We start from the raw sequence: 27,669 nt of genomic DNA, 5'->3' as shown, positions 1-27,669 counted from the left end.
TGGGGGTATTGGGTCATCTCTTAGCCTTGTAGCATCACTCTCAGCTGGATATATGTATGTGCAGGATGAAGGAAGTAGGAATAAGGACTAAAAAGATTATTATGTTTTTCAGCAGGTTGAGGGTGAGAGGTATAGATGTATATACTGCTGCTTGGGATAAGGAAGACAGACCCACACAGCAACAAGGACTGACCCCCCCAGCTTTCATATGGATCAAAAAGGGGGCTCTGGATGCCTGATCACTATGTCGTTTCCTCATTATTCTCTAACCCAGTGTTCGCCAGAGTGTGTTTCATGGAGTCACCAGTTCTGTGGGATGTAAATAGAAAAGATACTGAGGTCGAATGCATTTAGGAAACACTGCATTAATAGAAACTTCAGTATGCTCTACTGCAGAAATTTTCAGAGCCTTTAATATGCTAAAATGGCCTTTCTCTCTCTATATATAGAAAATACAATAGTAACAGTATGCAAGAGTGATACTCAAAATATTTAACAACTGGTATAGCATAGACTCCAACCAATCAGAATGGATTTCAGCCATAAACTGCTAGTACCACGCTCCTGTTGAGAATGGCTCAGGCTGAATATCAGCCCACATAGTATGCACTGCTTCCCAAAAGTGTTGCCCAAAGAACTCTATTTTTATGTGCCATCTCACAGAACTGGTGAGAAATGCTCTGGCCATTGCTGGAACCTCATCTTTCTAGGGATGGGGTCAGGGCTCATGATTCTGGCCACTGGGGTTCAGGAGAATGGCAGCCCTGGCAGTGACTCCTAGTAGCACCGGCTGATAGATTTGACCACAGCTTTAGTGGAAACAGATTTCAAAAGGCAGATGTTCCTCTGTCCCAGCTGTTCCGGGGACTTTGTCCCTGGTGGGTCAGCAGGTGCCTGTCCAGGTGATGTTTTCGGCCAAAGCTCTTCTCACAGCGAGGGCACTGGAAGGGCTTCTCCCCAGTGTGGGTCAGCCAGTGTCTCACAAGGTGGTGCCTTCGGCCAAAGCTCTTCCCACATTCAGTGCACACGTGACACTTTGGCACTGGTGGGGCACGCTGCCGTTTCCTTGTACCAGGGCTCTCGCCAACCTCTTGGCCCTTGCAGGATTTGCCTTCTGCATGCACCCTCTGGTGGCTGGCCAGATGGGAGTTGCATCGGAAATTCTTACCACACTCAGAGCACCTGCTGGGCTTGTCATGTAAGTGGGTTTTCTGGTGCCTGATAAGGTGATGTCTTCGCCCAAAGCTCTTTTCACACTTGAGGCAGCTGTAGGGCCTCTCCCCAGTGTGTGTTTGTTGATGCCTAGCAAGGTGGGAACCCCACACAAACTGTTTCCCACACTGGGGGCATGTGTGGGGTCTTAACAGGGAATCCATCTCTGTGCTACACAGCAGGTTTGAGAAGCTATCTTCCTGAAGAAAAGGGGGCCCCAGGAGCATTCCTCTGGAGCTCCTGGGCATAGAATCCCAGTTCTCTTCATGCTCCGGGTTCCAGAGAATGGTATCTTCAGACACGCTGGATAACATTCTGGGAGGTTCTGCTTCTAGTTCAGGGGTATCCACCTCATGTTCACTTCCATCTCCTGCGGAGAAGGGGAAATACCAACCCCAAGAGTCACAAAAGCGTACTTGAGGCCTAAGTCACAAATGAGGTTGTCTGATGCCTGCCAGGGCCCAGACCTGACCCCAGAAGGGTTGAGAGAACATAGTCTAATGTCATATAAGATAGTGCAATAGACATACAGGTTAAAAGCCTAGCCTTAGGAGGCAGATTACCCAAGATGGAATCTCAGATCTCAATTATCCACGTAACTTCTCTGAGCCTTAATTTCTTCTGTAAAATGGGAGTAATACCTCTCTCAGGTGGTTATAAGACAGCTAGCACAGGGCCTGCACATAGTAAGTACTTAGTAAATGTATATGTCATTGTTTATTTACTACTATATATTACTATTAATCACTATCTTTCTATCCAAGCATAGATGGGGAGAGTTCTAGAATGTGCTACAATTGTCACTGGCTGAGGGACACCTGTCAGCAATCCTTAAGACGCTGTGGAAGGCATTCCTGAAATGGGTGGGAGGTTGACGACAACAGCAACAGGAACAACCACAATTCACGTTTATTGAGTGCTTATGATGTGCTTGCCACTGTTCTACTGGTCTAACATTCTAATATATTCGTAGATTTAATTTTCACAATAATTTACAGATGAAGAAACCAAAGGGACTCTTCCAAGGTCCCACAGGTACAGTCCAGAATTCAAATCCACAAAGTGCCCACTACGCCATTCTGTTACACTCCCTTGAAGAAAAGAATCTCTAAACCTGTTGTCTCTGGAACTCTCTGAGGCAGAGGAGGGATTAGAGGAACATGGGATTATGATGCCCTGAACTGTGACGGCAGTGGCTGAAAGCCGGTTCTAGGTTCTTACCTGTATATGTGACCCTCAGAATGTCCCTCTCCTCTAAGTCCTGGGGGTCAGGGACCCATTGTTCTTCTCCTCCTTCTAGTTGAGAAAGCAGGTCCAGTTTAGGAATTGGAAATCCTGCTCATGGGAAAGGAAAATATAGCTGTCAATTAGTTCAACAGCAATTCTAGATTTCTGGAAAAAAAAAAAAAAAGAAAAAAAAAAAGAAAAAAAGCTGTCTCCTAGATGATTGTTTGGAACTCTAGACAAAAGAAGATCAAGAAAGAAACATCTCCCTCCCTCAGCCTCTTTTCCACTGATTTCTGTTAAGTCCCTCTTCTCTGCCTAGAAAATCACTCTCCTTCCCCATGAACTCAGATACTTCCAGCCCAACTGGCCTTTCTGGTCATAACTTCACTTTAGTCCTACCCCCTGCATCCCTGTCTTCCTCTATATGGTTTCCAAGTTTACAAGGACCCAGTTCCAGTTCTCTCTGCTTTGTAAGAACCTCCTAATTCCCAATCAAGAAAAACAAGTTTTTTACTCCACAATTCAGCATCATTTGCTTTTTTTTTTTTTTTTTTTTTTTTTAAATGCTTTACTCTCATTCTCTTGGGATTGGCCCTAGTGTTCTTTCTTTGATGGAAGCATAGATAGATTCCCTGCCATAGAAAGAGTCCTACAGACATTATTCAAGATCCCTGAAGCAGATGACTCCGTCCTCCCAGAGCACAATCTTCTAGTGGTTGGGGAAGGTCATGCTTACTCAGAGAGACTACTATCCCACAGTTTTCCTGCATGACATATTCTCCATAAAAGTCTGTCTGAGAGGGGTCCAGGCTCCGCCACTCCTCCTGAGAGAAGCACAGTGACACATCCTTGATGGTTACCAGGCCCTGAAACAAAATGTAGCATCTTCTGTCAGCAGCTGTTTTTTTTTTTTTTTTTTTTTTTAAAGGAAAATGTGATTCAGCATGAAAGGCTAAGTTAGTAGAGGAGAAAGGGTGAGAAATGATCTGAGAAAAGAGCTGCCCAGAAGCCCCTGGGTAGGGCACATAGTTTTGGTAAAGAGGAAATGAGGAGAGGAGTGAAGATTAGATGGTCAAGAAGTGAGTGAGGATAATGTTAGCAGGAGAGAAGCTGGAGGCACCACAAACTCATCACACCCTCTGCTGAGCTACAGGTGTTTATTCAGTCACTTCTCCCTGGCCTTACTCTTTTTATGAAGAAATTACATATCATCTCCTCCTTCCTCCACTGGACCTTGCCTGTTCTATCAGCACAAAATGCTACAGATAAAACATTCTTTCTTAGCTTTCTCACCACAATATATCTTTTTTTTTTTTTTTTTTTTTTGAGACAGAGTCTCACTCTGTCACCCAGGCTGGAGTGCAGTGGTGCAATCTCAATTCACTACAACCTCTACTTACTGGGTTCAAGTGATTCTCTTGCCCTCAGCCTCCTGAGTAGCTGGGATTAAAGGGACCCACCACTACGCCCACCTAATATCTTGTATTTTTAGTAGAGATGGGGTTTCACCATGTTGGCCAGGCTGATCTTGAACTCCTGACCTCATGATTCTCTCACCTCGGCCTCCCAAACTGCTGGAATTATAGGCGTGAGCCACTGCGCCCAGCCATATCTTTATTTTTTTAGGCAGCACAGTTTGGTGGTTAGGAACTCAGAATCTGGAGCCAAGTGACTCAGCTTTCTCACTTTCTGGCAGCAAGACCCTACACAGTGCCTTAATTTCTCCCTGCCCCATTTTCTCATCTGTAAAATCGGAAAACTGAGTTGTTTTCAGAATTAAATGAGTTAATATATATAAAGCAGTCAGAAAATGGCATACGTGTTAAGTCCTCTGGGGGTGTACTATTAGCACTAATACTATTATTATTAGCTTTCCACAGCTCTCCTTTGCCTTCTGACTCTAAACCTATTTTCCTTCCTGGCTTTGCCCCTCTTTACATCCTTCTTCCTCTTCTTTTCCATAAACGCTCCATCATCTACCCAATCCTTCCACTTTAGGTTCTTCGAAGCTTTCTTCGGGTCCTCTTTTTCTAATCTTTCCAGATGTATTTCTTAAAGGTAATTAATTATTCCTAAAATCCTCCTGTGGATAACACAGCCATCAGCCATCATTAAAAACCCTAACCTTGGCCAGGCACGATGGCTTACGCCTGTGATCTCAGCACTTGGGGAGGCCAATGTGGGCAGATCACCTGAGGTCAGCAGTTCGAGACCAGCCTGTCTAACATGGCAAACCCTTGTCTCTGCCCGAAACACAGAAATTAGCTGGGTGTGGTGGTGCATGCCTGTAGTCCCAGCTACTTGGAAGACTGAGGCAGGAAAATTGCTTGAACTCAGGAGGTGGAGTTTGCAGTGAGCCAAGATCATACCACTCTACTCCAGCCTGGGCAACACAGTGAGACTGTCTCAAAAAAAAAAAAAAAAAAAAAAAAAAAAACCCAAAAACCCTAACCACAAGGAATTCCCTGTCTTCTTGTGGCTCCATTTACTTTTTCAAGGGTTTTATGAGCCCCTTGGAAAGGGATAAGAATCTATTCAGTTATAAGATGAACATACCATTGATGATCATGTGAGCCAACTCATCAATGGGATGATGCTAAAGCAATAGAAAGGCAGCAGTGATGGGACCACAGGAGAGGCCAAGGAAAGCAGAGCTCACCTGTGATCCAGCTGCGAGAAGTGCAGCTGCCATCTCCCAGTCTCCAGTGTTCCCTTCCTGGGGAATTGCAGGAACCCAGGGAGCAGACTGAGCTGATGAGGAGAGGGAAGAAACATTAGACATTAACTATCTAGCCTTTCTCAATAGGGTCTGGGCCCTATTTTGGAGAAGCTTAAGGGTCACATCTTCTGTATCTATGCCCATTGGTAAAACTCAAATGCATAAATGTAGATGAGAAGGCTATTACTCAAAATGTTCTAAGAGGGTATCAGATGGCTTTTAGTTAGACTAGCTATAGTTTGAATTTACAGTACTTGAATGTCATTGTCATCTAGTAAAGTGCATCTTATGAGTGAGTTCTCGGTAATCAGTGTTGCTGTCGCTTCCTTCATCTCCCTCATTCAGTATCACTAATTATGCATTTGCATGTGGAGGGAGTAGTTATGAAGACACAAGAGAAGCCCAGTTGCGTGGTTGGATCAATTCAGGAGCCTATTCTGTACCGGTGCAGGGCCCAGAAAGAACGGGCTGGTCCTGTTCCAGGCTGTGCTATTTAGTCCATGGCAATCTGAGGATTTTTAACCCTACTTTTGGAACAAATATTAGGAGACTATGCACTGTGCTTCCCACACACTCCATAGGCTCTCACCCTTCTCCTGAAGGGACTGTGGCTCCTCTTCAAGGTCACAGCACAGGTGCTCCAGAGGACCTGGGGCTGTTCTCCATGGTCCCTCTTCCTGACTTCCCCTTTCCACCTGGGGTTCTGTTCCATCCAGCTGTACATTCATTGATTCCCATCCTGTCCCCAGAGCTGCTGTCTGTTCTGAAAGCATTTTTGCTGCAGACCCAAATTGTGACCTGGAATAAATTCATAACAGCAAAGCCCATGAAAATGGGAGAGGAGTGATATTCCTAAGGGACTTATGAAGAACAGGCCCAGGGATAATGGATGAAACGAAATAGGAGGAGCTTGCTGGAAGATGAACTTTAAAAGCTTGATGTGTTCCAATCAACTGACCCTGCACCAAGCTTCTCGGAGGAACTAAGAAATTGGCAGGTGCTATGCAGCAAAGCCACTAACTGGTATTTTGTGGCCCTCATGATAGAAAGAGAATATACTTGAAGGTTAGAAGTCATTCATTTAAAAAAAACTTGACTGTCCTGGAAATTGAAAGGCTATCCATTTAACTTCAAGCACATGAAGTACCGGAAAGTAAGCAATTTGGAAACATACAGGAAGAAATACACACAGACCTGTATTCAACAAGATGGGTATAATCACACATAAGATTTTCTGCAAATCATAGCCTCACTGGTATAGAATGAAATGATTACTATAGGTAGAAGTCCCAACCAAGGGGTGTATGTGTATCATGAGCACACACCTCTTTCATGAGGCTGAGCCAAAAGGAACCTCACTTGGAACAAGCCTCAACAAAAAAAGCACGAAGTCTATTATCCAATGAGAACTGAGAGTAAATACTTAAAAAAAAAACAAAAACAAAAAACAATAACTTGGAAAGCAGGTGTAGGACTCCAAAGTAACCCTAACAGATAAGAGAAATTGTTGGTCAGTAAGGAGCTGAAGTTTAATCAGGCAAAGTAAAAAAGAACAGAAAGAGTTTGAACCAGAGCTGGAAAAGGGGGCAAGAAGTGCTGCTAACAGGACCCAGAAGAACAAACCTGTTTATTTGGCAGGCACCAGTCAGATCTCATTAGAAAAAATATACTCAGTTTGAAAGAAGCATATGAAGAAGCCAGTATGTGTTCATCAGAAGACATGAAAGTCAAGAAAGGGATGGGAAACACAGCCATTGGAAAAGTTAAAAATGTCAGATGTAGTTTTCTGTGTCTGGAGAAGGCTGATGAATGACGATACTAATGAATAAAAACAGAGGTGCCTTCTATCTCTATATAGGTCAAACAGAAAAAATGGGTCTTGATTGCAAAAGAAGAGATTTAGGTTATATTTTTTTTAAAAAATTCTTAATAATCCTGCAGTGTGCAAAACCAGATAGTGGGCTCTTCTCTTCTTTGGACATCTTAAGAGCAGGATAGGTCACACTTCTGTTGTGATAGGGGCCTCCCTGCCTTATGGCAGAGAAATAATCTATTATGAGACTCTGAGAATCTGTTTGGCAACATATTTTGGGTATTCTTATTCAATACCCAAACAGTCAGAGCCAGTGAAAGGCTTCCAAGAACAGTCAGAAACTCGGTGACTATCCTGGCTCACTTATATCCATTCAATAACATTTGCAAGAACCTTGAAGGCCAGGGTAGGTAATGACATATGTCAAGTCATCTATTTTCTTGCCTATTGGTCTTTGACAAAAGTGGTAGGTGGGAACCCTAAGCCCAATGCACAGGAAAAACAAATTCCCCTTTCATCTCAGAAGTCCAAGGATGGCTCCGGGCCTCCTGGGAGCACCCTGGACTGATTCCCAGCTTAGGAGGTTTCCTCTTCAGAGAGATTTCTCATGAGAAAGGAAAACTCTTGCTAAAGCAATAAAGGGAAACTTCCATTTTAGCTCTCTGCTATGAATTCCAGCCCGGTATCCACTTTTAACACACAGGGCACTAATTCCCCCTCTTCACCCCATCTTTCTGGTTCTCTAGCTCCTGTGCAAATCCTCCTTGAAGGCTTTACCTCTAGCTACATATCTGGACACTTGTCTTAAACCCTTTCTCCATCTCCCTAAATAGCGGAGTCCCTTAATGGGAAGCCTCTTTCTGCAGAGCCCACTGGGCCAGCTGTGAGCCTTTCTATACCATTGACAGAAATCCGCGGAAATGCTAGCAAAAATCTCAGCAAAGGATGAGGTACCTGTTCTCAGCCTGCATTTCCTAAGATGTTCATGCAGAGCCAGCACCTGGGTGGATAAGGTGGTAGCCCTAACCTCGTTTATTCCAGAATGATCCCACGCCCACTGCAGCCTGGGTTCTAGGGCTTTCATTTTCCCCCTTTCTTCACAAATATGGGTAGCAAAGGACCTGCAAAAGGAAGTTTTTGCAGCCAATGCTGACAGAAAGAAAAAGGGCCATGCTATAAAAATGAGTAGCCCAAGGGCACAGGGACGAGTTCTGCTCCATCCATCAGAGAACCCTGGCCCCTGCCACTGGTGGGGCACGGTCATGGGCAGGACGGGAGCCTGCTCAGGGGTAAGGTTGCTTCTTCCCTCCTTCTTGTCACAGTGCCTCTGGAAAGGGTCAGATTTCAGAGAATCCGAGTAAGGCAGAACTGGAGCAGGGGAAGTGAGGTCAGAAAACAGGTTTCCCGAGCTGGGGCAGGAGCAAGTGAGGAGAAAGGGAGCCAAGGGGTAACTGTGCGCGAGTGACAGCGGCGGGAGCCCGCAGGGCTTGACAGCTGCGATGGGCACAGGGAGACAGGGCGACGGGCAGGCACAGAATGTCAGCGGGGCAGATCCCCGGGAAAGGCAGCAACCCGGAAGCCGCGCCGATCCTCCTCCCCGCCCCCATGGGTGACCGAGCCCCCACCGGCCGCCCCGGGAAGCCAGGCGTCCCTCCCTCCAGCCCCGGCTCCCTCCTGCCCGGCCCCACTCACCCACGGTCGGCTTGGCCCGCGGCCCGGTGCCTCCCTCCCGGGCGCCTCCTGCCCCTCCCCTCCGCCCTCCGCTGGTGTCTGGGAGCCGGCGGCCGGCGGAGCCAGCTACAGGCGGAGACAGCGGCCCGGCGGGTGCGGGCGGGGCGGGCACAGGAAATCCCCGCCCGCTTCCGGGGCTCGGCTGCGGCGGCGGCGGCGCGGGGAGTGGGAGGGGGGAGTGGGAGGGAGGGGCGGGGAGGGGGGAGTGGGGGGGAGGGGCGGGGAGGGGGGAGTGGGAGGGAGTGGGGGGGAGGGGCGGGGAGGGGGGAGTGGGAGGGAGGGGCGGGGAGGGGGCGTGGCCGCAGCTCGGGAGCCCCAGAAGGAGCAATACCGGGGACCTCCGAGCCCGCTGCTGTGGGGAGGGCACGGTCCGAGGAGCTTGGAGGGCAGCGGGCGCCGGGATCCCAGCCTGCCGTGGCCACTCGCCCGCACTCTTGCCTGACTGACCGTTTTCCGCCCTGGCTACTGGGCCTCCCAGGGAGTTGTGTCCTCAGGAGTTCATCAGTTACCTGGAATTGCAAAACGGCTCGTTAGAAGCCAGACAGAGGCAGATAGCTGTTTCTCCAGACAGGAGTCTGGAACTCCCCAAGGAGCCAACCCTCTGGTTTTCACGATAGGATAAAGGGCTTGAGACAACACTGAGGCGGAGTCCCTGATTCTGCCCGAGGGGGAGTCAGGTTGCTATCTGAAGTAGGCCTTGCAGCTGCTTTGTCCCATCTGCAGAAGCCGTAGCTGCAGGTAACACCTGAGCTCTCGAAATGTGGCTGGTCTGAATAGAGACGTGTTCTAAGATTTAGAAGATTTAATTTAAAAAACGTAAAGTAGCTCAAGAGTGATATTTTGGGTATACTGGGTTAAATATTAACATGAATTTCACCTAGTTTTAACTTTCTAAATGTGGCTACTAATAGTTTAAAAACTACAAACATGGCTTGCATTATATTTCTATTGGATAGTGTTATCTTGTTGCATTAAGATGGATTTGACTGGAGAAGATGAGAAGGACCTACAAACTGAGTAAACCCATTACCGTTAGAATCTATTTATAGCCTACAAGTCACATTCACATTCCTTATTTAATCATTACAACAATTTTGAAAAACTTTGTTTAGTAGACTTAAAAAAATAAGTGACTAGGCCGGGTGCGGTGGCTCACGCCTGTGATCTCAGAGCACTTTGAGAGGCCGAGGCGGACAAATCATGAGGTCAGGAGTTTGAGACCAGCAAACTCCTGGTGAAACCCGGTCTCTACTGAAAATACAAATAATTAGCCAGGCATGGTGGTGGGCGCCTGTAATCCCAGCTACTTGGGAGGCTGAGGCTGGAGAATTCTTTGAACCCGGGAGGCAGAGATTGCAGTGAGCCCAGATTTTGCCACTGCGCTCCAGCCCTAGAGACAGAGCGAGACTCCATCTCAAAAAAATAAAAAAAAAGAGGGACTTACGTAAGGTTATATATGACAATCATTCCTTTAATACATATTTATTTTCTACATGCACCAGACACTGTAACTAAATGCTGGGAACTAAAGAAAGGATTCACAGTCTGGGGAAGTACGTATCAACAAATATTTGCAATAAAACATAATAGATGCTAAAACAGAGGAATGTACTCTGCACTTGGAGCAAAGAGAAATGACCATGTATGGGAGGGAGGTCAGAGAAGGCCTCCCTCCTACAGAAGTCGTGAGGCAGAGAAGAGTGGGGAGGGTTCTCTAATGAAAAAGAGGAAAACACAGTAGACATACAGTTGGGGAGGGTATAGAGCATATTCTAGGAGCAGATCATGGGGTATGTGGTGGGAGTAGTAGTTCTAGAATTTTTATCCTGGGTCCTTGAACTAAGTCTAGGGGTTCTTTCCACATATGTTACCACTGGTGATAAATATAAGGTGTGTTAATTGGGGTAGGCTAGCAAAACCAGTATTTCGGGGCTTAACTCCACAAAGACGTATGTTCATACAAAGTCACAGTGTGGTAACAGGTTGGTTGGGGCCAGAGGGTGGGGTCTCTACTTCTTGCATTCATTGAAGGACCAGACTTCTTGCATCTAGTGGTTCTACCATGCCCTGAAGCCTTAGCAATGTAGTCAAATCTGTGGCCCTCAGATAAGGGAGGCAAGCTGTGGTTACCTTGTCAGAGATATTAGGGACAGTCCTGGAAGTGGTGTGTGTCACTTTCACCCCATGCCCTTAGCCAGAATTCATGCATGTGGTCACAAGGCCCTACCTAGAACGGTGGCTGGGAAGTATAAAGTATGTGTGCCTAGTAGAAAAGGAATGGGGTCTGAAGGACACAGCATTGCCTCTGTTACAGTGTTAAATGAACATAATCAAGTACCTATACCTGACTTTAACTGAAAGGAATGTTTGGAAAGAACTGATAGATATTATAATAGCTCAGACTCTCCTCAACTCTTTTGGGAAACAAAGCAGTGTGAGATTGTTTCCTTTAAAAAAAGGAAAAGACTAGACATGGTGGCTCATGCCTGTAAGCCCAGCACTTTGGGAGACTGAGGCAGATGGATCACAAGATCAGAATTTCGAGACCAGCTTGGCCAAGATAGTGAATCCCCATCTCTATTGAAATATAAAAATTAGCCAGGCATGATGTTGGATGCCTGTAATTCCAGCCACTCAGGAGGCTGAGGCAGGAGAATCGCTTGTACCTGGGAGGTGGAGGTTGCAGTGGGCCAAGATCGAGCCACTGCACTCCAGCTTGGACAACAGAGTAAGACTTCGTCTTAAAAAAAAAAAAAAAGGGGGGGGGGCAAAATGGTATGATTTTCTTTATACAAGAACCTTTTCTTTTTAAAAATAGCTTTTGTAATTTTAAATTTGTGTAGTTACATAGTAGGTGTATATATTTATGGGGTACATGAGATATTCTGATGCAGGCATGCAATGCATAATAACCATATCATGGAAATCGGGGTATCCATCCCCTCAAGCACTTACCCTTTGTGTTAAAACAATCCAATTATACTCTTTTAATTTCTTTAAAATGTACAATTATTGGCCCAGCACGGTGGTTCATGCCCGTAATCCCAGCACGTTGGGAGCCCAACATGGGCAGATCACAAGGTCAGGAGTTCGAGACCAGCCTGACCAATATGGTAAAACCTCATTTCTACTAAAAATATAAAAATTAGCCAGGTGTGGTGGTGTGTGCCTGTAATCCCAGCTACTCAGGAGGCTGAGGCAGGAGAATCGCTTGAACCCAGGTGGTGGAGGTTGCAGTGAGCCAAGATAGTGCCACTGCACTCCAGCCTGGGAGACAGAGTGAGACTCTGTCTCAGACAAAAAAAAAAAAAAATAAAAAAATAAAAAATAGTACAATTATTATTGACTGTAGTCACCCTGTTGTGCTATTAAATACCAGGTCTTATTCATTCATTCAAACTATTTTTTTGTACCCATTAACCATTCTCACTGCCCTTATTCCCCCATTACTCTTCCTAGCCTCTGGTAATCATCCATCTATTCACTATCTCCACGGGTTCAATTGTTTTGATTCTCCAAATAAGTGAGAACATGCGATGTTTGTCTTTCTGTGTCTGGCTTATTTCGCTTAACATAATGACTTCCAGTTCCATCCATGTTGTTGCAAACGACTAAATCTCATTCTTTATTATGGCTGAATAGTGCTCCATTGTGTATAAGTACCACTTGTTCTTTATTCATTTATCTGTCGATGCATACTTAGATTGCTTCCAAATCTTGGCTATCATGAATAGAACTGCAACAAACATGGGAATGCAGATATTTCTTTGATATACTTACTGATTTCTTTTCTTTTGTGTATATACCCAGCAGTGGGATTGCTGGATCATATGGGAGCTCAATTTTTAGTTTTTTAAGGAACCTCCAAACTGTTCTCCCTAGTAGTTATGCTAATTTACATTCCCACCAGCAGTGTACGAGGATTCCCTTTTCTCTACATTCTTACCGGCATTTGTTATTGCCTGTCTTTTAGATATGAGCCATTTTAACTGGAATGAAATGGTATCTCATTGGTGTTTTGATTTGCATTTCTCTGATCATCAGTAATGTTGAGCACCTTCTCATATATCTGTTTGCCATTTGTATGTATTCTTTTACCATTTGTATGTATTTTGAGAAATGTCTATCCAAATCTTTTGCCTATTTTTAATCAGGTTATTAGATGTTTTCCTGTAGAGTTTCTTGAGATCCTTATATATTCTGGTTAGTAACCCCTTATCAGATGAGTAGTTTGCAAATATTTTCTCTCATTCTGTGGGTTGGCTCTTCACTTTGTTGATTGCTTCTTTTGCTTTGCAGAAGCTTTTTTAACTTGATATGACCCCATTTGTCGATTTTTGCTTTGGTTGCCTTTACTTGTACAGAACCTTGTCTTAAACATCACAAGGAATAAGTGCAGAATGTCTTTATATTATGCTTTGGTGTGCCATCTCTTTAGCTATCAGTTAAACTCTGCAAGGTGTGGATCTGCGTCGGTTCAGGGACATTAAGTGAGCCAAGAGGCACAATCAGAAATTGAGCCCTGATCTGACTTCTCATCTGGTGCATCTTTTACCTGAGTGGTACCTTACCTTTCACAGAAATTTTATGGATAAGTACAACTCCTATGCAGTGTTGCAGCAGGGATTAATTAAATATGCATTGAGTAGCAGGCACATGATTCCATCTTTTTCAGGCTTTCTGAAGTGGAGGAGTTACAAGATTAGCTTTGAAGGTGAAATGTAGGCAGGGCATCCCATATAGCATCAGAAGGCGGAAATGTACACACTGTGGCATGTTGTGGAATGAAGAAGACACATATTTGGGGGTGTCAGTCTAAAGTAGAGAAGAAACAGGGAAATTAAGAGAATAGTGGATGAAGTTAGTGGATGAAGAATTTTTTATTTGCTTTGTCAGGTGATTGATAGGAAGTCATTATATTTGTGTTTAAAAGGAAGTAATACCCCTGATGGTGCTAATTGTATCATTGTAAGAAGATTTGTTGGTCCTGGGCTGCTCTGTTGATGGAATTCTGGTACCTGGGATGAGTCGGGCACACAGGTGGATTCTAATGTGTGGAATATAGAGTTCCCTGGGACATAGCAGCATTCTTCCTGCGGTTGTTGGTAATAAGTAGATATAGGGTGTGACTGTGAGAGTGAGTGACTGCAGTGGTGAACACGATCATTTCAGGTGAAACAAAGTCAAAAGAACTGAGAGCCTAGAGTGATAGCAGGGATAGGATTCAAAATACTTAGCTATTACTACTAGCATGGCATGGACCTGTCAAAATAGACATAGTCCATAGTGCTGGTGCAGGGTCCTGCAGGCACCTTGTTGTGTTAGATGATTCCTTTTTGTTTCTGAATTGTGAAGAGATCTGTTGAATCCTGGTGGGGCGGGGGGTGGGAGTGGGCTAGAGCACTGAGGCATGACATTGAAGAGGATTGACAGTGGCTATGAAAATATTTCAGAATTTTAACAAGGAATACAATTATACTTGCACATACTCGTATGCATAAGATGCATTGTCCACATGGGTGTTGAAGTCACTGGGAATAGTGATGGCGTTATGGAGAGAGGAATAGTAAGCCAGTTGATGGAGTCTTAAATGAAAGGTGAGCAACCAGGAGTGTGGTAGGTGATAATAAGGAAGAGTGTGTGTGGAATGATTTGATGACATGTGCTTCAGTGCAGCTGGACATTACTTAAAGAGGAAGGATGAAAATGGTACTTGAGGTGGTAATAAGGAGAAAAAACACGTACTCCACTTGTAACTCTCAGTGGTATAAAGCAGTGGCTTTCAAATATAGGTATATAGCTGGGCACATTGGTTCATGCCTTGAAATCCTACTATTTGAAGGCTGAGGCAGGAGGATAGCTTGGGGCTAGGAGCTTGAGACCAGCCTAAGCAACACTGTGAGACTCCACCTCTAAAACAAATTAGCTGGACTTGGTGGTGTGCACCTGCAGTCCTAGCTACTTGGGCAGCTGAGGTGGGAGGATCATTTGAGCTCAGGAGTTTAAGGCTATAATGAGCTATGATCACACCATTGCATTCCAGCCTGAGCAGTAGAGCAAGACCTCATGTCTAAAAATAAATAATTTTTTAAACCCACAAACATATGTGTTTATATATGTGTGTTTGAAATATATATTGTGATACACAACAAGAAATACACTTATTTTTATTTTATTTTACTTTTTTGAGACGGGGTTCCGCTCTTGTTGCCCAGGCTGGACAGGAGTGCAGTGGCGTGATCTTGGCTCACTGCAACCTCCACTTCCCAGGTTCAAGTAATTCTCCTGCTTCAGCCTCTCAAGTAGCTAGGATTACAGGCATGTGCCACCATGCCCAGCTAATTTTGTATTTTTAGTAGAGATGGGGTTTCACCATATTGGTCAGGCTAGTCTTGAACTCCTGGCCTCAGTTGATCCACCTGCCTCAGCCTCCTAAAGTGCTGGGATTACAGGTGTGAGTCATCACTCCCGGCCAAGAAATACATTTAGATTGTGATCCAGCACACCTATCATTTATAAAATTGAAACAAAATTTTCGTGAAACAATGTTTACCTTAACTACATATATAATGTGCTCATGTTTTATATTGTTACTTGATTTAAAGTTTTCTATTAACTATCCAATAAATTGATTTCACAACTCACTAGTGGGTTGCAATCCACCATTTGAAAAGCCTTTGTATGTAGACTATAGGATTTAAAAATTGCCACCTCTTTCGAGGGCTGCAAGGGAAGCATGCCTTTTCCTTAAGGGAGAGCCAGGTTTTGGTTAGGTAAAGAGAGTAATAGAAACATCCATCATAGAAGTTGAAGGATATATGGGATTTTATTCATGACAGAGCCAGAATTACATAGATTACAGTAGAAGGAGTTAGGGGTTGTGCTGGGGTTGGAGTCTGATTCAAGTTAGGCAATGTAGGTGACTCTAATAGGGTAAGAATCTCTATGGTGAGGAATGATCTGGAGGGTAAGACTTATTGTGTGAGTATGGGAAGCAAGGATCTAGGGCATGATGGGATTAGTAGTCATCTAGGGAGGTGGATAATCAGTTCTAATTATAGACTGCTTTTGGGGACCAGTCAGCTAATCAGTGGTGAGGTGAGGTACAATGGCTGATTGGGTTGAGTAGAAGTTGTATGGGTCATAGAATGAAGGTGTGTCACTACAAGTGTGCTGAGCTCTGTTGGCCCTCTTTCAGTCCTGTTGTGGACAGCGTTAATGATACAGGAGGGGTATATTTCCAGAAGTGTCAGAGCTCTGAGGGTACCTTACATCATACTTGACAATGAGGTTGGTAGTGGTAGTGGTATCAGGCTTAAAAAGTTCTGTGGCCTACCCTTTTAATTGCTACCATTCTTGATACTGAGGGAGAGGGAATGAGTGGCCTTACTAGAGGTTAACAGTTTCTTGTGAACTCTTTATGTAGAAAAATTTTAATTAAAAAACCAGCACTAAATTAAGAAGTGGGCAGGAGGTTGTGGTAGAAATAGCACTAAGTTAAGAACCAAAGGCTTTGCTTTTTGGTCCTGAGGTTAAGGATCTAATCTGGGTGACAGATAGATCCTTAACCTCATGTATCAAAGAGATATGTCATTCTTCTTTTCCTTAAAAGCTGTTGTGATGACTAAATTAAGAAAAAAAAAAAGGTCAGGTATGGTGGCTCACGCTTGTGATCCCAGCACTTTGGGAGGCCAAGACAGGCAGATCACCTGAGGTCAGGAGACTGAGACCAGCCTGACCAATGTGGCGAAACCCCATCTCTACTAAAAATACAAAAATTATCTGGGCTTGGTGGTGGGCACCTGTAATCTCAGCTACCTGGGGAGCTGAGGCAGGAGAATTGCTTGAACCTGGGAGGCAGATGTTACAGTGAGCCGAGATGATGTCACTGCATTACAGCCTGGGTGACAGAGCAAGACTCTGTCTCAAAAAAATGTATAAATATATATATATATGGGCATGTGATACAAGTTTATAAAGCCCAATTCTAAAAACAAAACAAAAAAATATATAAAGCCCAATTCAAATGCAAGATGTTGGCAATGGCCATTACTTGGTAGAAATGATTTGTAGTCAGTGTAGACAGTGAACCCTAGGCAGCTGTCTGTGACAGCTGATGTTGCAATCAGGGTAAGACTAGATGTTTTATAAGATTTAAAGATTCTTTTGATGGTGGGACACAACACAAAGACATTTGGATGGATAAAAGGCAGATCTCTTTGTTACATATAGCTCCAGAGCAGAGAAGGTTACCATGCAGGGCTACATAGAGGGTTGCATCCAAGGACAGATAAACAGCATGCTGGAGCTGCAGAAGGCTTACTTACGTATGGCAAACAGTATGGCATTAGCAAAATTTCTTGGGTCTCCTAGGGATTGGATGTTTTAAATACTTTTGTGGCTTAAAGAAAGAAGGAGCTGGCCTTGGGTATTAAGTATCTGAGGACCTCTGACAGCTGGGTATTGTATATTTTAACTTAGGAGTGTTAGAGCCTGATAAGGGAAGTAGTTGGGCTAGGAGCTTGCCGCCCTGTTCTCAAAAGTAACAGAGTTCATGACATCAAGACTAGGTCAAGACAGCACTTGTGAAATATGTTATACTAGGACAGCTTCTAAGTGGTGCAATTTCAAACTGCCATTTTAAAAAATAGTACAAAAAATTACTCTAAGAGACTTCTTATTTGCTTCATCTTATATTTTCATATAAGCATTTTGTTGAACACCACATTTTAGTATGTTACAGAAAATATACTGCTTAATTCTGTCATCTATGACTTAAAAAATTTTTAAGTAGGCCATACTGTTGAATCATTGTAGACAAATACCTAGCAGTGGCAGAAAGAGTTAGAATCTGGGTTAAAATTATGAGATTATAAATACATATTACATACAATAGCTGGAATGATAGTCTCAAGGTTGTTTTCCAAATTGTTTAGGATTATTTTCTTCCTATATAGCTGTGGTAGTAATTTTAAGATGTTCTCTAGTGGAGATAGGAAAAACCAAAGTGATTTTTTCCTACTCTCTACTCTCAGTCACTCAGTGCAGTACTTCTGACACCAGATCTGCAAGTTTTTTCCCTATACACCAAGCATTTCTCAAATGTATACCAGTGGTTATCCCCTAATTTGTGTTAGCAATGTTGGCACAGTCTTTCAGGAGATAATATCAGATCCCACAGCTTAAGGGCACAGTCCCACAAGACTGACCACTTCAGATGCCAATGGCAAGCCCCATATTTTGACCTGTGCTTTTGACTGGCTATACATTTCCTCCAGAGCAAAAGTCTTTCTTCTTTAGAGATGATTTCTCTATTTCCCAAGCAGAATTACATCCTTTTCTTACCCTAAGACTTACTTTTTTTCCTTCTTTTTTTCTCAACATCCTTTGCAAAGCTGTTTTTACTTCCTGGTTCTTCATACTATAGATGAGAGGGTTCACCAAGGACATGATCACACTGTACTGAACAGAGACCACTTTCCCAACACTGAGCCTGAAGTAGAGCCTAGGTATCTGAAAAAAGTCGTCCCATGGAATGAGAGAACCACAGTGAGATGGGAAGAATACGCAGAGAAGGCTTTGCCTTGGCCCTCAGAAAGAGCAGATGCTCAGTATGACAGATGTAATTCTGGAGTAAGAGAAGAAGATTAAGGAAAGTGTCAGTAGCCCCCAGAATCCATGTGATACAGCTAGAATAATCTCACTGACAATGGGATCAATGTAGGACAGAAGGAAGAAGGGAGGTATCTTATAGCTGAAATGGGGATGATGTCAGACCCAGAGAAATGTAACTTGTGGAGGAAATCAGAAAACCCGCTGCTCAAGCAATGTTCACAGTCACCATACAGAGAGGTCTTTTCATGACCATGGTATAGACCAGAGGGTGGCAGACAGTAGCATAGTGATCATAGGCCATGGCAGAGAGCAGACAGGCTTCTGTTCCCCCAGAGAGAATGGAAAAGAAACTCTTGGTGAGGCAGCCCCACATTGAGATGCTTTTCTTCTGAGAGTAAATTTTGTAGCATCTTGGCCACAGTGACTAGGAGTAGCTGAGATCCAGAAAGGACAAATGTCTGAGGAAGAGTACATGGGTGTATACAGGTGAGAATCAGCCTTGATCTCCAGGATCATCACTAGGTTCCCCATCAAAGTCAAGAGATGAATCACCAGGATTAGCACAAAGAGCATGGTCTGGATCTCGGCATCACTGGAAAATCCCAGGACAAACTCAGGATAATAGTGACATTTATTATGATTGCTTAGAGATTCTGTCCCTCAAAAGAAATGAATGGTTCTCTGCTTGGCAGGGCATTCATCTCAGTCATTCTCATTGAACAGGAGTTTTCTATTTACAGACAGGTATGCCTCCTTACCTATGGCCCAAAATGGAAAACTCGGGATGAGGAAGTGCCGTCTCAAATATAATCTTCTCACTTGCCCTTCTTTGCTACCTTCTTTCCTATCATGCACTGTCTCTGCATGATCTTGATGCCTTGACTCTATTTCTCCATCACTCTTTAGTAAATGTACCAAGTGTACACAAATCAGGTAGGTCCTGGAGTCAAAACGAGACAAATAGCCCCAGTGACAAAGCCTAGAAAATCTTTTCTGGGTAAGGTTTGGGAAGTCTATGGGAAAATTATTCCTTCTCAGAATGATAATATCATAGACTTACACTGTATGAGGACATTTTCATAATATACTTTAATCCCTTCATTTTACAAATGAGGCGAATGCATTGCCTGTGGTCTCGTAGCAAAGTGAGGACTAGGTTGGGACTAGAACCAGGTGTTTCAACTAGTCTCGTATGCATTGAGTACACCATACTTGGTGGTTTTGAATTGTTAGAGCTGTGTTTTGTGTGTTTAGGGGATTATATGCAACTTTGCTAGTAGGGAGTTCGCTTCTTAGAAATTGGATTCTTTCAGTTCCCCACACATCTAAACATTTTGTGAGGAGATACTTTGAAAGGGTAAGTCTGGCTCCGTGAATGTCCCATCTGTATAGCTGCAAAGTATCCTGATTTAGAAGGGTCCTGGGCTCTGTCTCTGTTTACTCCCCACCTCCGCCTTTTTTTTAGAGAGGGTCCCAATATGTTGCCCAGGCTGGAGTGCAGCAGCACAATCACAGCTCGCTATAGCCTCAACCTTCTGGGCTCGAGCGATCCTGCTGCCTCAGCCTCCTGAGTAGCTGGGACTACAGGTATGTACCACCATGCCCAAATAATTTTTTTTTTAATTTTTGGTTTTTGTAGAGATGGGGGTCTTAGTATGTTGCCCAGGCTAGTCTTGAAATCTTGGGCTTAAGCCATCCACCTTCCTTGGCCTCTCAAAGTGCTGGATTTACAGGTATGAGCCACCATGCCTGGCTTAGTAGGGAGTTCACTTAAATTATAATATATTCCAGTATTCCTTGGCTCTGACACCCAACCAATGGTCTCTGTAGTTCTCTGTCAAATGCTACCAAAGTGGAAAGAGCACTCTGATGTAAAATTATTTTCTCATTGAAAAAAATATATATTTGTGTACATGTGTGAATTAGAAAGGACTTAGAGATTTTTAGGAAATACCCAGCCTACTTTTGTTTTCTCCAGAGAGAAAAGGCAAAGGAAAAACTGAACTGAAGTGAGAGAAAAGTGCTAGGTCAAAAGAAGCTGAAATTCTAAAGAAAAATTTGTTTCGTGGTCTCTTCTCCCCATCATCATTGGACATCTTAGTAGTTTGTTTCCAGTTGGGTACATGTGACTGGGCCAGATGTCCTCTTGAAATGCCCCAGACTTAGAATCCAAGAACACTGTCCAATCAATTTATCTCTCCTTTTATCTGTTTAATAATACTTGGTTTTCATAGTAAGATTTCACTGAAGCAGAGGATGCCATTACTAAATCCCTTTCTGAAACTAGAGCTTAAATGGCTAGAAGAAATAAAAATATCTATCCCTATTCCCCACCCTCTTCATTTCCTCCAGGAAATCTCCCTCCTACTCTTCATCTGGCTATGCAGCTAGTAACACATTTTAAAATAAAAGGCTAACTTTTTTTTTTTTTTGTTTCAGATCTTGATTCATAAAGAAACAGAACTGAAAGACTCCAGATGGACAAAGGGCAGAAGGTTAAACCTTCTAGCTCAGCCATTACTTGACTGGCTGAGGTGGCAATGTTTGACTTTGAGAAACACACAGCGATAATCTGTGTCCAGTTTCCTCCTGTGTAGGATATGGGACTTGGACCTGTTATTTTTGCAGATTCCTCCCATTGCATATGGCTGTCTACCTCTGGTTTTCTCTCACCAACCTTACTGAGCAGGGCTGCTCTAGGTCTGACACGTCTTCTGACTTCTGAGCTGGGCTGCCTGCCATAGGGCACTGGTATTGGAAGGAGACTCAGCTCCTGCAGCTGGAGTTGAGAGGCCTCCAGACAGGCCCCAGGAAAAGTGGACTTTGCCTCCCAGTCAGTGACATAACCAGAGACAGGTTCAGACAGGCAGTGACTTAAAGCCAAAGTGTTCAGGTATCCACTCTCACAGGCATAAGTCTTTTTGGAGATGGCTCTCTTAAGACTTAGGTTTTTCCTCTTCTTTTATCACCTTTTATTCCCTCAGTCCTGAGAAGAGCTCCTCATCAGTTTGTGTGACTTCTATTTCTTCTTTCATCAAATTCCTGGGATCTTGTGCCAGGCAGACCCTAGTATGGGGTGGTGAGAAGGGGCCCCAGAGAGTCAGGAGTTGCTCAGTGCTCATGGAAGAGGTGGCATTAGCCAGAGCAAAGGTGCCTCTTGTCCTGGGACAGAGTGGCTACTGACATGGCTGTTACCAAGAGAGGTCTGGCTAAGAGCACAGGAGTATAGAAAGCTCCCAGTCACAAATTCTACTAATTAAGAAGCAGGGGCTCAAGAGGCTCTGGAAAGGATTTGTCTTGTCTCTGACAGCTCTGATTCTGATCATGAGTGTGTGCATACCTATGCACACATATACCTAGGTAAATACAGTTGAAAAGTTTCATTACTCCTGTGACATCATTTACCTTTTTTACTACTCTTGCTTCTCCAGCTCTCAGCTTGGGCTCTTGCCTTCTATTTCACAGAGATAATGTTCCTCTCTCTACTTTAGTTTTATTATATCTCCCTCCATATATTGGGCTTTAACACTGGTTATTGCTCAAGTTTTTCCTATTTGAAAATGAAGTGGGCACAATTAGTAACATTTCCTCCTCTGCAGAGAGTTGGCTTCCCTAAGACCAGACTTGGTTGTCCTGGGAATGACAGGGAAAGACCAACTGTGCTAAAGAAACATGGTGAGTACAGACACAAGAAAGATGAAACCAAAACTTTGGCCTACCTCTGTAAACTGGGAGTTACTCTTCTGTAACAGGGCTGAAGGGAAGCTAACCATCTGGAGTATAACAGAAAGCCTAGGCACGGTGGCTCGTGCCTGTAATCCCAGCACTTTGGGAGGCTGAGGCAGATGAATCACCTGAGGTCAGGAGTTCAAGGCTAGCATGGCCAACATGGTGAAACCTCATCTCTACTAAAAATACAAAAATTAGCTGGGCGTGATGGCGGGCACTGTAATCCCAGCTACTCAGGAGGCTGAGGCAGGAGAATCACTTGAACCCAGGAGGCGGAGGTTGCAGTGAGCCGAGATTGTGCCACTGCACTTCAGCCTGAGCAACAGAGTGGGACCCTGTGTAAAAAATCAATAAAAATAAAAATAAAAGCCTATCCAACTCCAGGCTGTTTGATCCCCCAACTACTTCCTTGTCTTTCCTTTTCTTTATAACCATTTTTTTTTTTTTTGGAAGGATAGTCTATGCCACAGTCTCCTCCTTCACTTCTCAGTCCATTGTCATCTCTTTTCCTCTAGTATCTCGATCGCCCCCAGAGACAATTCACTTACTATATTCAGAACACCAAGAGATACACAAAGGCTGTGGTTGATTGGTGAGCTTTGCTGGACTCAGGTGAAGGCTTTGCCTTGGCCCTCGGAAAAGCAGATGCCCCAGTCAATTTTGGAGTAGGAAGAAAAGATTGGGGATACTTTATGAGTCCCTGTGTTATGATTTAGATGTTTTGTCTCCTCCAAACCTCATGTTGAAATGTGACTTTCAATACTGGAGGTGTGTCTAGAGGGAGTTGTTTGGGTCATGGGGACAGATTCTTTATGAATATCTTGTTGCTGTCCTAGTGGTAATGAGTGAATTCTCACTCTGTGAGTTCACAGAAGAGCTGGTTGTTTAAAAGAGCCTGGCATCTCCTTTCTTTCTCTCTTGCTCACTCTCACCATGTGACACACTGACTCCCCTTTACCTTCCACCATCATTGTAAGTCTTCTGAGGCTGTCCTAGAAGCCGATGCCCACACCATGCTTCATGTGCAGCCTGCAGAACCATGAACCAAATAAACTTCTTTTCTTTATAAATTACCCAGTCTTAGATATTCCTTTATAGCCATGCAAATGAATGAACACAGCAATAAATGAAAGTGATCTCACAAAAATTACCTGTTGACAATAAGATCTGTGTTGGATGAAGGAGAAGTGGCAGCAGCTCAGAGTTGAAGAGAGGTTATTGTGCTTACAGAAGGATAAGTTGAATGTCTAAGTTGAATATATCAGTTAACCTAGGCCAAGTTATGTTGTGATAACATGTGACACAAAATTTCAATGACTAACAACAATAAAGATTTAATTCTTATGCTACATGTCATTGAGACAGCTGTGGCTTTGTTGCTACATAGCCTTTACTTCAGGACCTGGGCTTAGAGAGCAGTATTTATTTATCTATCTATTTATTTATTTATTTGATGGAGTTTCACTCTTGTTGCCCAGGCTGGAGAGCAATGGCATGATCTCGGCTCACAGCAACCTCCACCTCCTGGGTTCAAGCGATTCTCTCACCTCAGCCTCCCAAGTAGCTGGGATTACAGGCATGCACCACCATGCCAGGCTAATTTTGCATTTTTAGTAGAGACAAGATTTCTCCATGTTGGTCAGGCTGATCTTGAACTCCTGACCTCAGGTGATCCACCTACCTCAGCCTCCCAAAGTGCTGGAGTTACAGGCATGAGCAGCCACGCCTGACAGCAGCCCATAAACTGGGACATGACTGGTGTTTGGACTTATGAAGAGAAAAGAATGGTGAACTATAAACTGGTTTTTAAAACTGTTATCACTTGTTTTCCAACAAGTGATACATGTGACTTTTTCCTCCTATATTTCACTAGCCAAAGCAAGTCACATGGCCACATTTGAGTCAATCAGGACAGAGATAAATCATCCTCGTACAGGGAGGTACGTTGAGATCACATGGTGAAACCTGAGATCAGTGGGGTGAGGAGAAAGTATAATGCTTCCCCAGGAGGGTTAGCAAATATTTTGAAAAGTAATACAAACTTCCATGTTACAAATGAAATTATTGGTTGGCCAGGAGGTCAGAGCCTACTTTCATCACTTTCTGTCCCCTCTCCTTCTCCGGAGAAATGCAAATAAACTGTTTTTGACTGAGAAATCGAACAAGAATGACACTTGACAGTTTATCTGTAACAGGCCATAGCAGTGAGTAGTCAGGCTTCAGGGCATCCTGAGGAGATGAACAAAACTCTGGGTCATACAGTCCCCAATGTTAAATATAGCCTGCTTGATTTATTTGCTTCTTGCTAGGATACCTTCCCAATAGGAAATTTCAAAGAAGGTGGCAATTTGATAAATTTTCTGAGGTTTTCTATCATCTAAAATATTGAGCCCTAACTTTTTTATTATTATTATACTTTAAGTTCTGGGGTATTTGTGCAGCTCATGCAGGATTGTTATATAGGTATACACATGCCATGGTGCTTTGCTGCATCCATCCCTCTGTCACCTACATTAGATATTTCTCCTAATGTTATCCCTCCCCAATCCCCCCACCACTTGCTATCCCTCCCCTAATGCTCCACCCCCCAACAGGTCCCCAATATATGATGTTCATCTCCCTGTGTCCATGTGTTCTCACTGTTCAACACCCACTTATAAGTGAGAACATGTGGTGTTTGTTTTTCTGTTCCTGTGTCAGTTTGCTGGGAATAATGGTTTTCAGTTTCATCCACGTCCCTGTGAAGGACATGAACTTCCCCTTATCCTTTTTTATGGCTGCATAGTATTCCATGGTGCATATGTGCCACATTTTCTTTATCCATTCTATCACTGATGGGTATTTGGGTTGGTTCTAAGTCTTCGCTATTGTGAACAGTGCTGCAATAAATATACGTGTGTGTGTGTCTTTATAACAGAATGATTTATAATCCTTTGGGTATATACCAAGTAATGGGATTGCTGGGTCAAATGGTATTTCTAGTTCTAGATCCTTGAGGAATCACCACACTGTCTTCCACAATGGTAGAACTAATTTACAGTCCCACCAACAGTGTTCCTATTTCTCCACATCCTCTCCAGCATCTGTTGTCTCCTGCTTTTTTTAATGATCGCCATTCTAACTGGTGTGACATGGTATCTTAATGTGGCTTTGATTTACATTTCTTTAATGACCAGTGATGTTGAACTTTTTTTCATATGTTTGTTGGCTGCATAAATGTCTCCTTTTGAGAAATGTCCATTCATATCCTTCACTCACTTTTCGGTGGCATTGTTCTTTTTCTCTTGTGAATTTGTTTAAGTTTTTTTGTAGATTCTGGATATTAGCCCTTTGTCAGATGGGTAGATTGCAAAATTTTTTCCCATTTTGTTGGTTGCTGATTCACTCTAATGATAGTTTCTTTTGCTGTGCACAAGCTCTTTAGTTTAATTATATCTCATTTGTCTATTTTGGCTTTTATTGCCATTGCTTTTGGTGTTTTAGTCATGAAGTTGTTGCCCATGCCTATGTCCTGAATGGTATTACCTAGGTTTTCTTCTAGGGTTTTTATGATGTTAGGTCTCATGTCTAAACCTTTAATCCATCTGGAGTTAATTTTTGTATAAGGTGTAAGGAAGGGGTACAGTTTCAGCTTTCTGCATTGGGCTAGCCAGTTTTCCCAACTCTGTTTATTAAACAGGGAATCCTTTCTGCATTGATTGTTTTTGTCAGGTTTGTCAAAGATCAGATGGTTATGGATTTGTGATGTTACTTCTGAGGCCTCTGTTCTGTTCCATTGGTCTACCTCTCTCTTTTGGTACCAGTACCATGCTGTTTTGATTACTGTAGCCTTGTAGTATAGTTTGAAGCTAGGTAGCATGATGCCTCCAGCTTTGTTTTTTTTTTTTTTTTTTTTTTTTTTTTTTTTTTTTTTTTTTGCTTAGGATTGTCTTGGCTATGTGGGCTCTTTTTTGGTTCCATATGAAATTTAAAGTTTTTCCAATTCTGTGAAAAAAGTCAGTGGTAGCTCGATAGGGAGAGCATTGAATCTATAAATTACTTTGAGCTGTATGACCATTTTCACGATATTGATTCTTCCTATCCATGAGCATGGAATGTTTTTCCATTGGTTTGTGTTCTCTCTTATTTCCTTGAGCAGTGGTTTGTAGTTCTCCTTGAAGAGGTCCTTCACATCCCTTGGTAGTTGTATTCCTAGGCATTTTATTCTCTTTGTAGCAATTGTGAATGGGAGTCCACTCATGATTTTGCTCTCTTTCTGTTACTGGTGTATAGGAATGCTTATGATTTTTGAATATTGATTTTGTAACCTGAGTCTTTGCTGAAGTTCCTTATCAGCTTAAGGAGAGTTTGGGCTGAGATGATGGGGTCTTCTAAATATACAATCATGTTGTCTGCAAATAGGGACAATTTGACTTCCTCTTTTCCTAATTAAATACTCTTTATTTTTTTTTCTTGCCTTATTGCCCTGGCTAGAATTTCCAATACTATGTTGAATAGGAGTGGTGAGAGAGGGCATCCTTGTCTTGTGCTGGTTTTCAAGGGGAATGCTTCCAGTTTTTGCCCATTCAGTAGAATTGGCTGTGGGTTTGTCATAAGTAGCTCTTATTATTTTGAGATATGCTACATCAGTACTGAGTTTACTGAGAGTTTTTAGCATAAAGTACTGTTAAATTTTGTCAAAGGCCTTCTCTGTGTCTGTTGAGATAATTATGTGGGTTTTGTCTTTGGTTCTGTTTATATGATGAATTGTGTTTATAGATTTGCATGTGTTGAACCAGTCTTGCACCCCAAGGATGAAGCTGACTTGATCCCGATGGGTAAACTTTTTGATGTGCTGTTGGATTAGGTTTGCCAGTATTTTATTGAGGATTTTTGCATCAATGTTCATCATGGATATTGGCCTGAAATTTTCTTTTTTAGTTGTGTCTCTGCCAGGTTTTGGTATCAGGATGATGTTGGTCTTATAAAATGAGTTAGGGAGGATTCTCTCTTTTGTATTGTTTGGAATAGTTTCAGAAGGAATTGTACTAGCTCCTCTTTGTACCTCTGATAGAATTCGGCTGTGAACTCGTCTGGTTCTGGACTTTTTTGCTTGGTAGGCTATTAATTTCTGCCTCAATTTCAGACCTTCTTATTGGTCTATTCAGGAATTGAACTTCTTCCTGGTTTAGTCTTGGGAAGGTGTAAATGTCCAGGAACTTAACCATTTGCTAATTTATTTGCATAGAGGTATTTATAGTATTTTCTAATGGTAGTTTGTATTTCTGTGAGATCAGTGGTCATACCACTTTTATCATTTTTTATTGCATCTATTTGATTCTTCTCTTTTCTTATTAGTCTGGCTAGTGGTCTATCTATTTTGTTGATCTTTTAAAAAACCAGCTCCTGGATTTGTTGATTTTTTGAAGGGTTTTTTTTTGTGTGTGTGTGTGTGTGTGTCTTCTATCTCTTTCAGTTCTGCTCTGATCTTAGTTGTTTCTTGTCTTCTGCTAGCTTTTGAATTCATTTGATCTTGCTCCTCTAGTTCTTTTAATCATGACATTAGGGTGTCGATTTTAGATCTTTCCTCCTTTCTCATATGGGCATTTAGTACTGTAAATTTCCCTTTACACACTGCTTTAAA

At 43.0% G+C, this 27,669-nt stretch overlaps 1 protein-coding gene across 1 annotated transcript; it reads right to left on the bottom strand.

The window, feature by feature from the left end:
- Positions 1 to 254: 254 nt before the first annotated feature.
- Positions 255 to 8,803, bottom strand: ZNF641 (zinc finger protein 641). Its single transcript, XM_003927776.4, has 6 exons — positions 8,664 to 8,803; positions 5,748 to 5,956; positions 5,099 to 5,190; positions 3,176 to 3,305; positions 2,434 to 2,547; positions 255 to 1,582 (listed from the first exon to the last, which is right to left on the bottom strand). Exons 2-6 carry the CDS (start codon positions 5,929 to 5,931, stop codon positions 828 to 830), a joined length of 1,275 nt encoding a protein of 424 aa, XP_003927825.1. The 5' UTR covers positions 5,932 to 5,956; positions 8,664 to 8,803; the 3' UTR covers positions 255 to 827.
- Positions 8,804 to 27,669: the final 18,866 nt, after the last annotated feature.

This window comes from Saimiri boliviensis, chromosome 7 (genome assembly GCF_048565385.1).
Source record: "Saimiri boliviensis isolate mSaiBol1 chromosome 7, mSaiBol1.pri, whole genome shotgun sequence".
Lineage (NCBI taxonomy): Eukaryota > Metazoa > Chordata > Mammalia > Primates > Cebidae > Saimiri > Saimiri boliviensis.
This window is presented reverse-complemented; position numbering and strand designations above follow the sequence as displayed.

Coding starts and splice junctions, on each gene's coding strand:
- ZNF641 (XM_003927776.4), bottom strand. CDS start 5,931: ATGCTTTCAGAACAGACAGCAGCTCTGGGGACAGGATGGGAATCAATG. Junction 3,306..5,098: donor TTCTCGCAGCTGGATCACAG/GTGAGCTCTGCT, acceptor ATTTTGTTTCAG/GGCCTGGTAACCATCAAGGA. Junction 2,548..3,175: donor TGGGATAGTAGTCTCTCTGA/GTAAGCATGACC, acceptor TCCCATGAGCAG/GATTTCCAATTCCTAAACTG.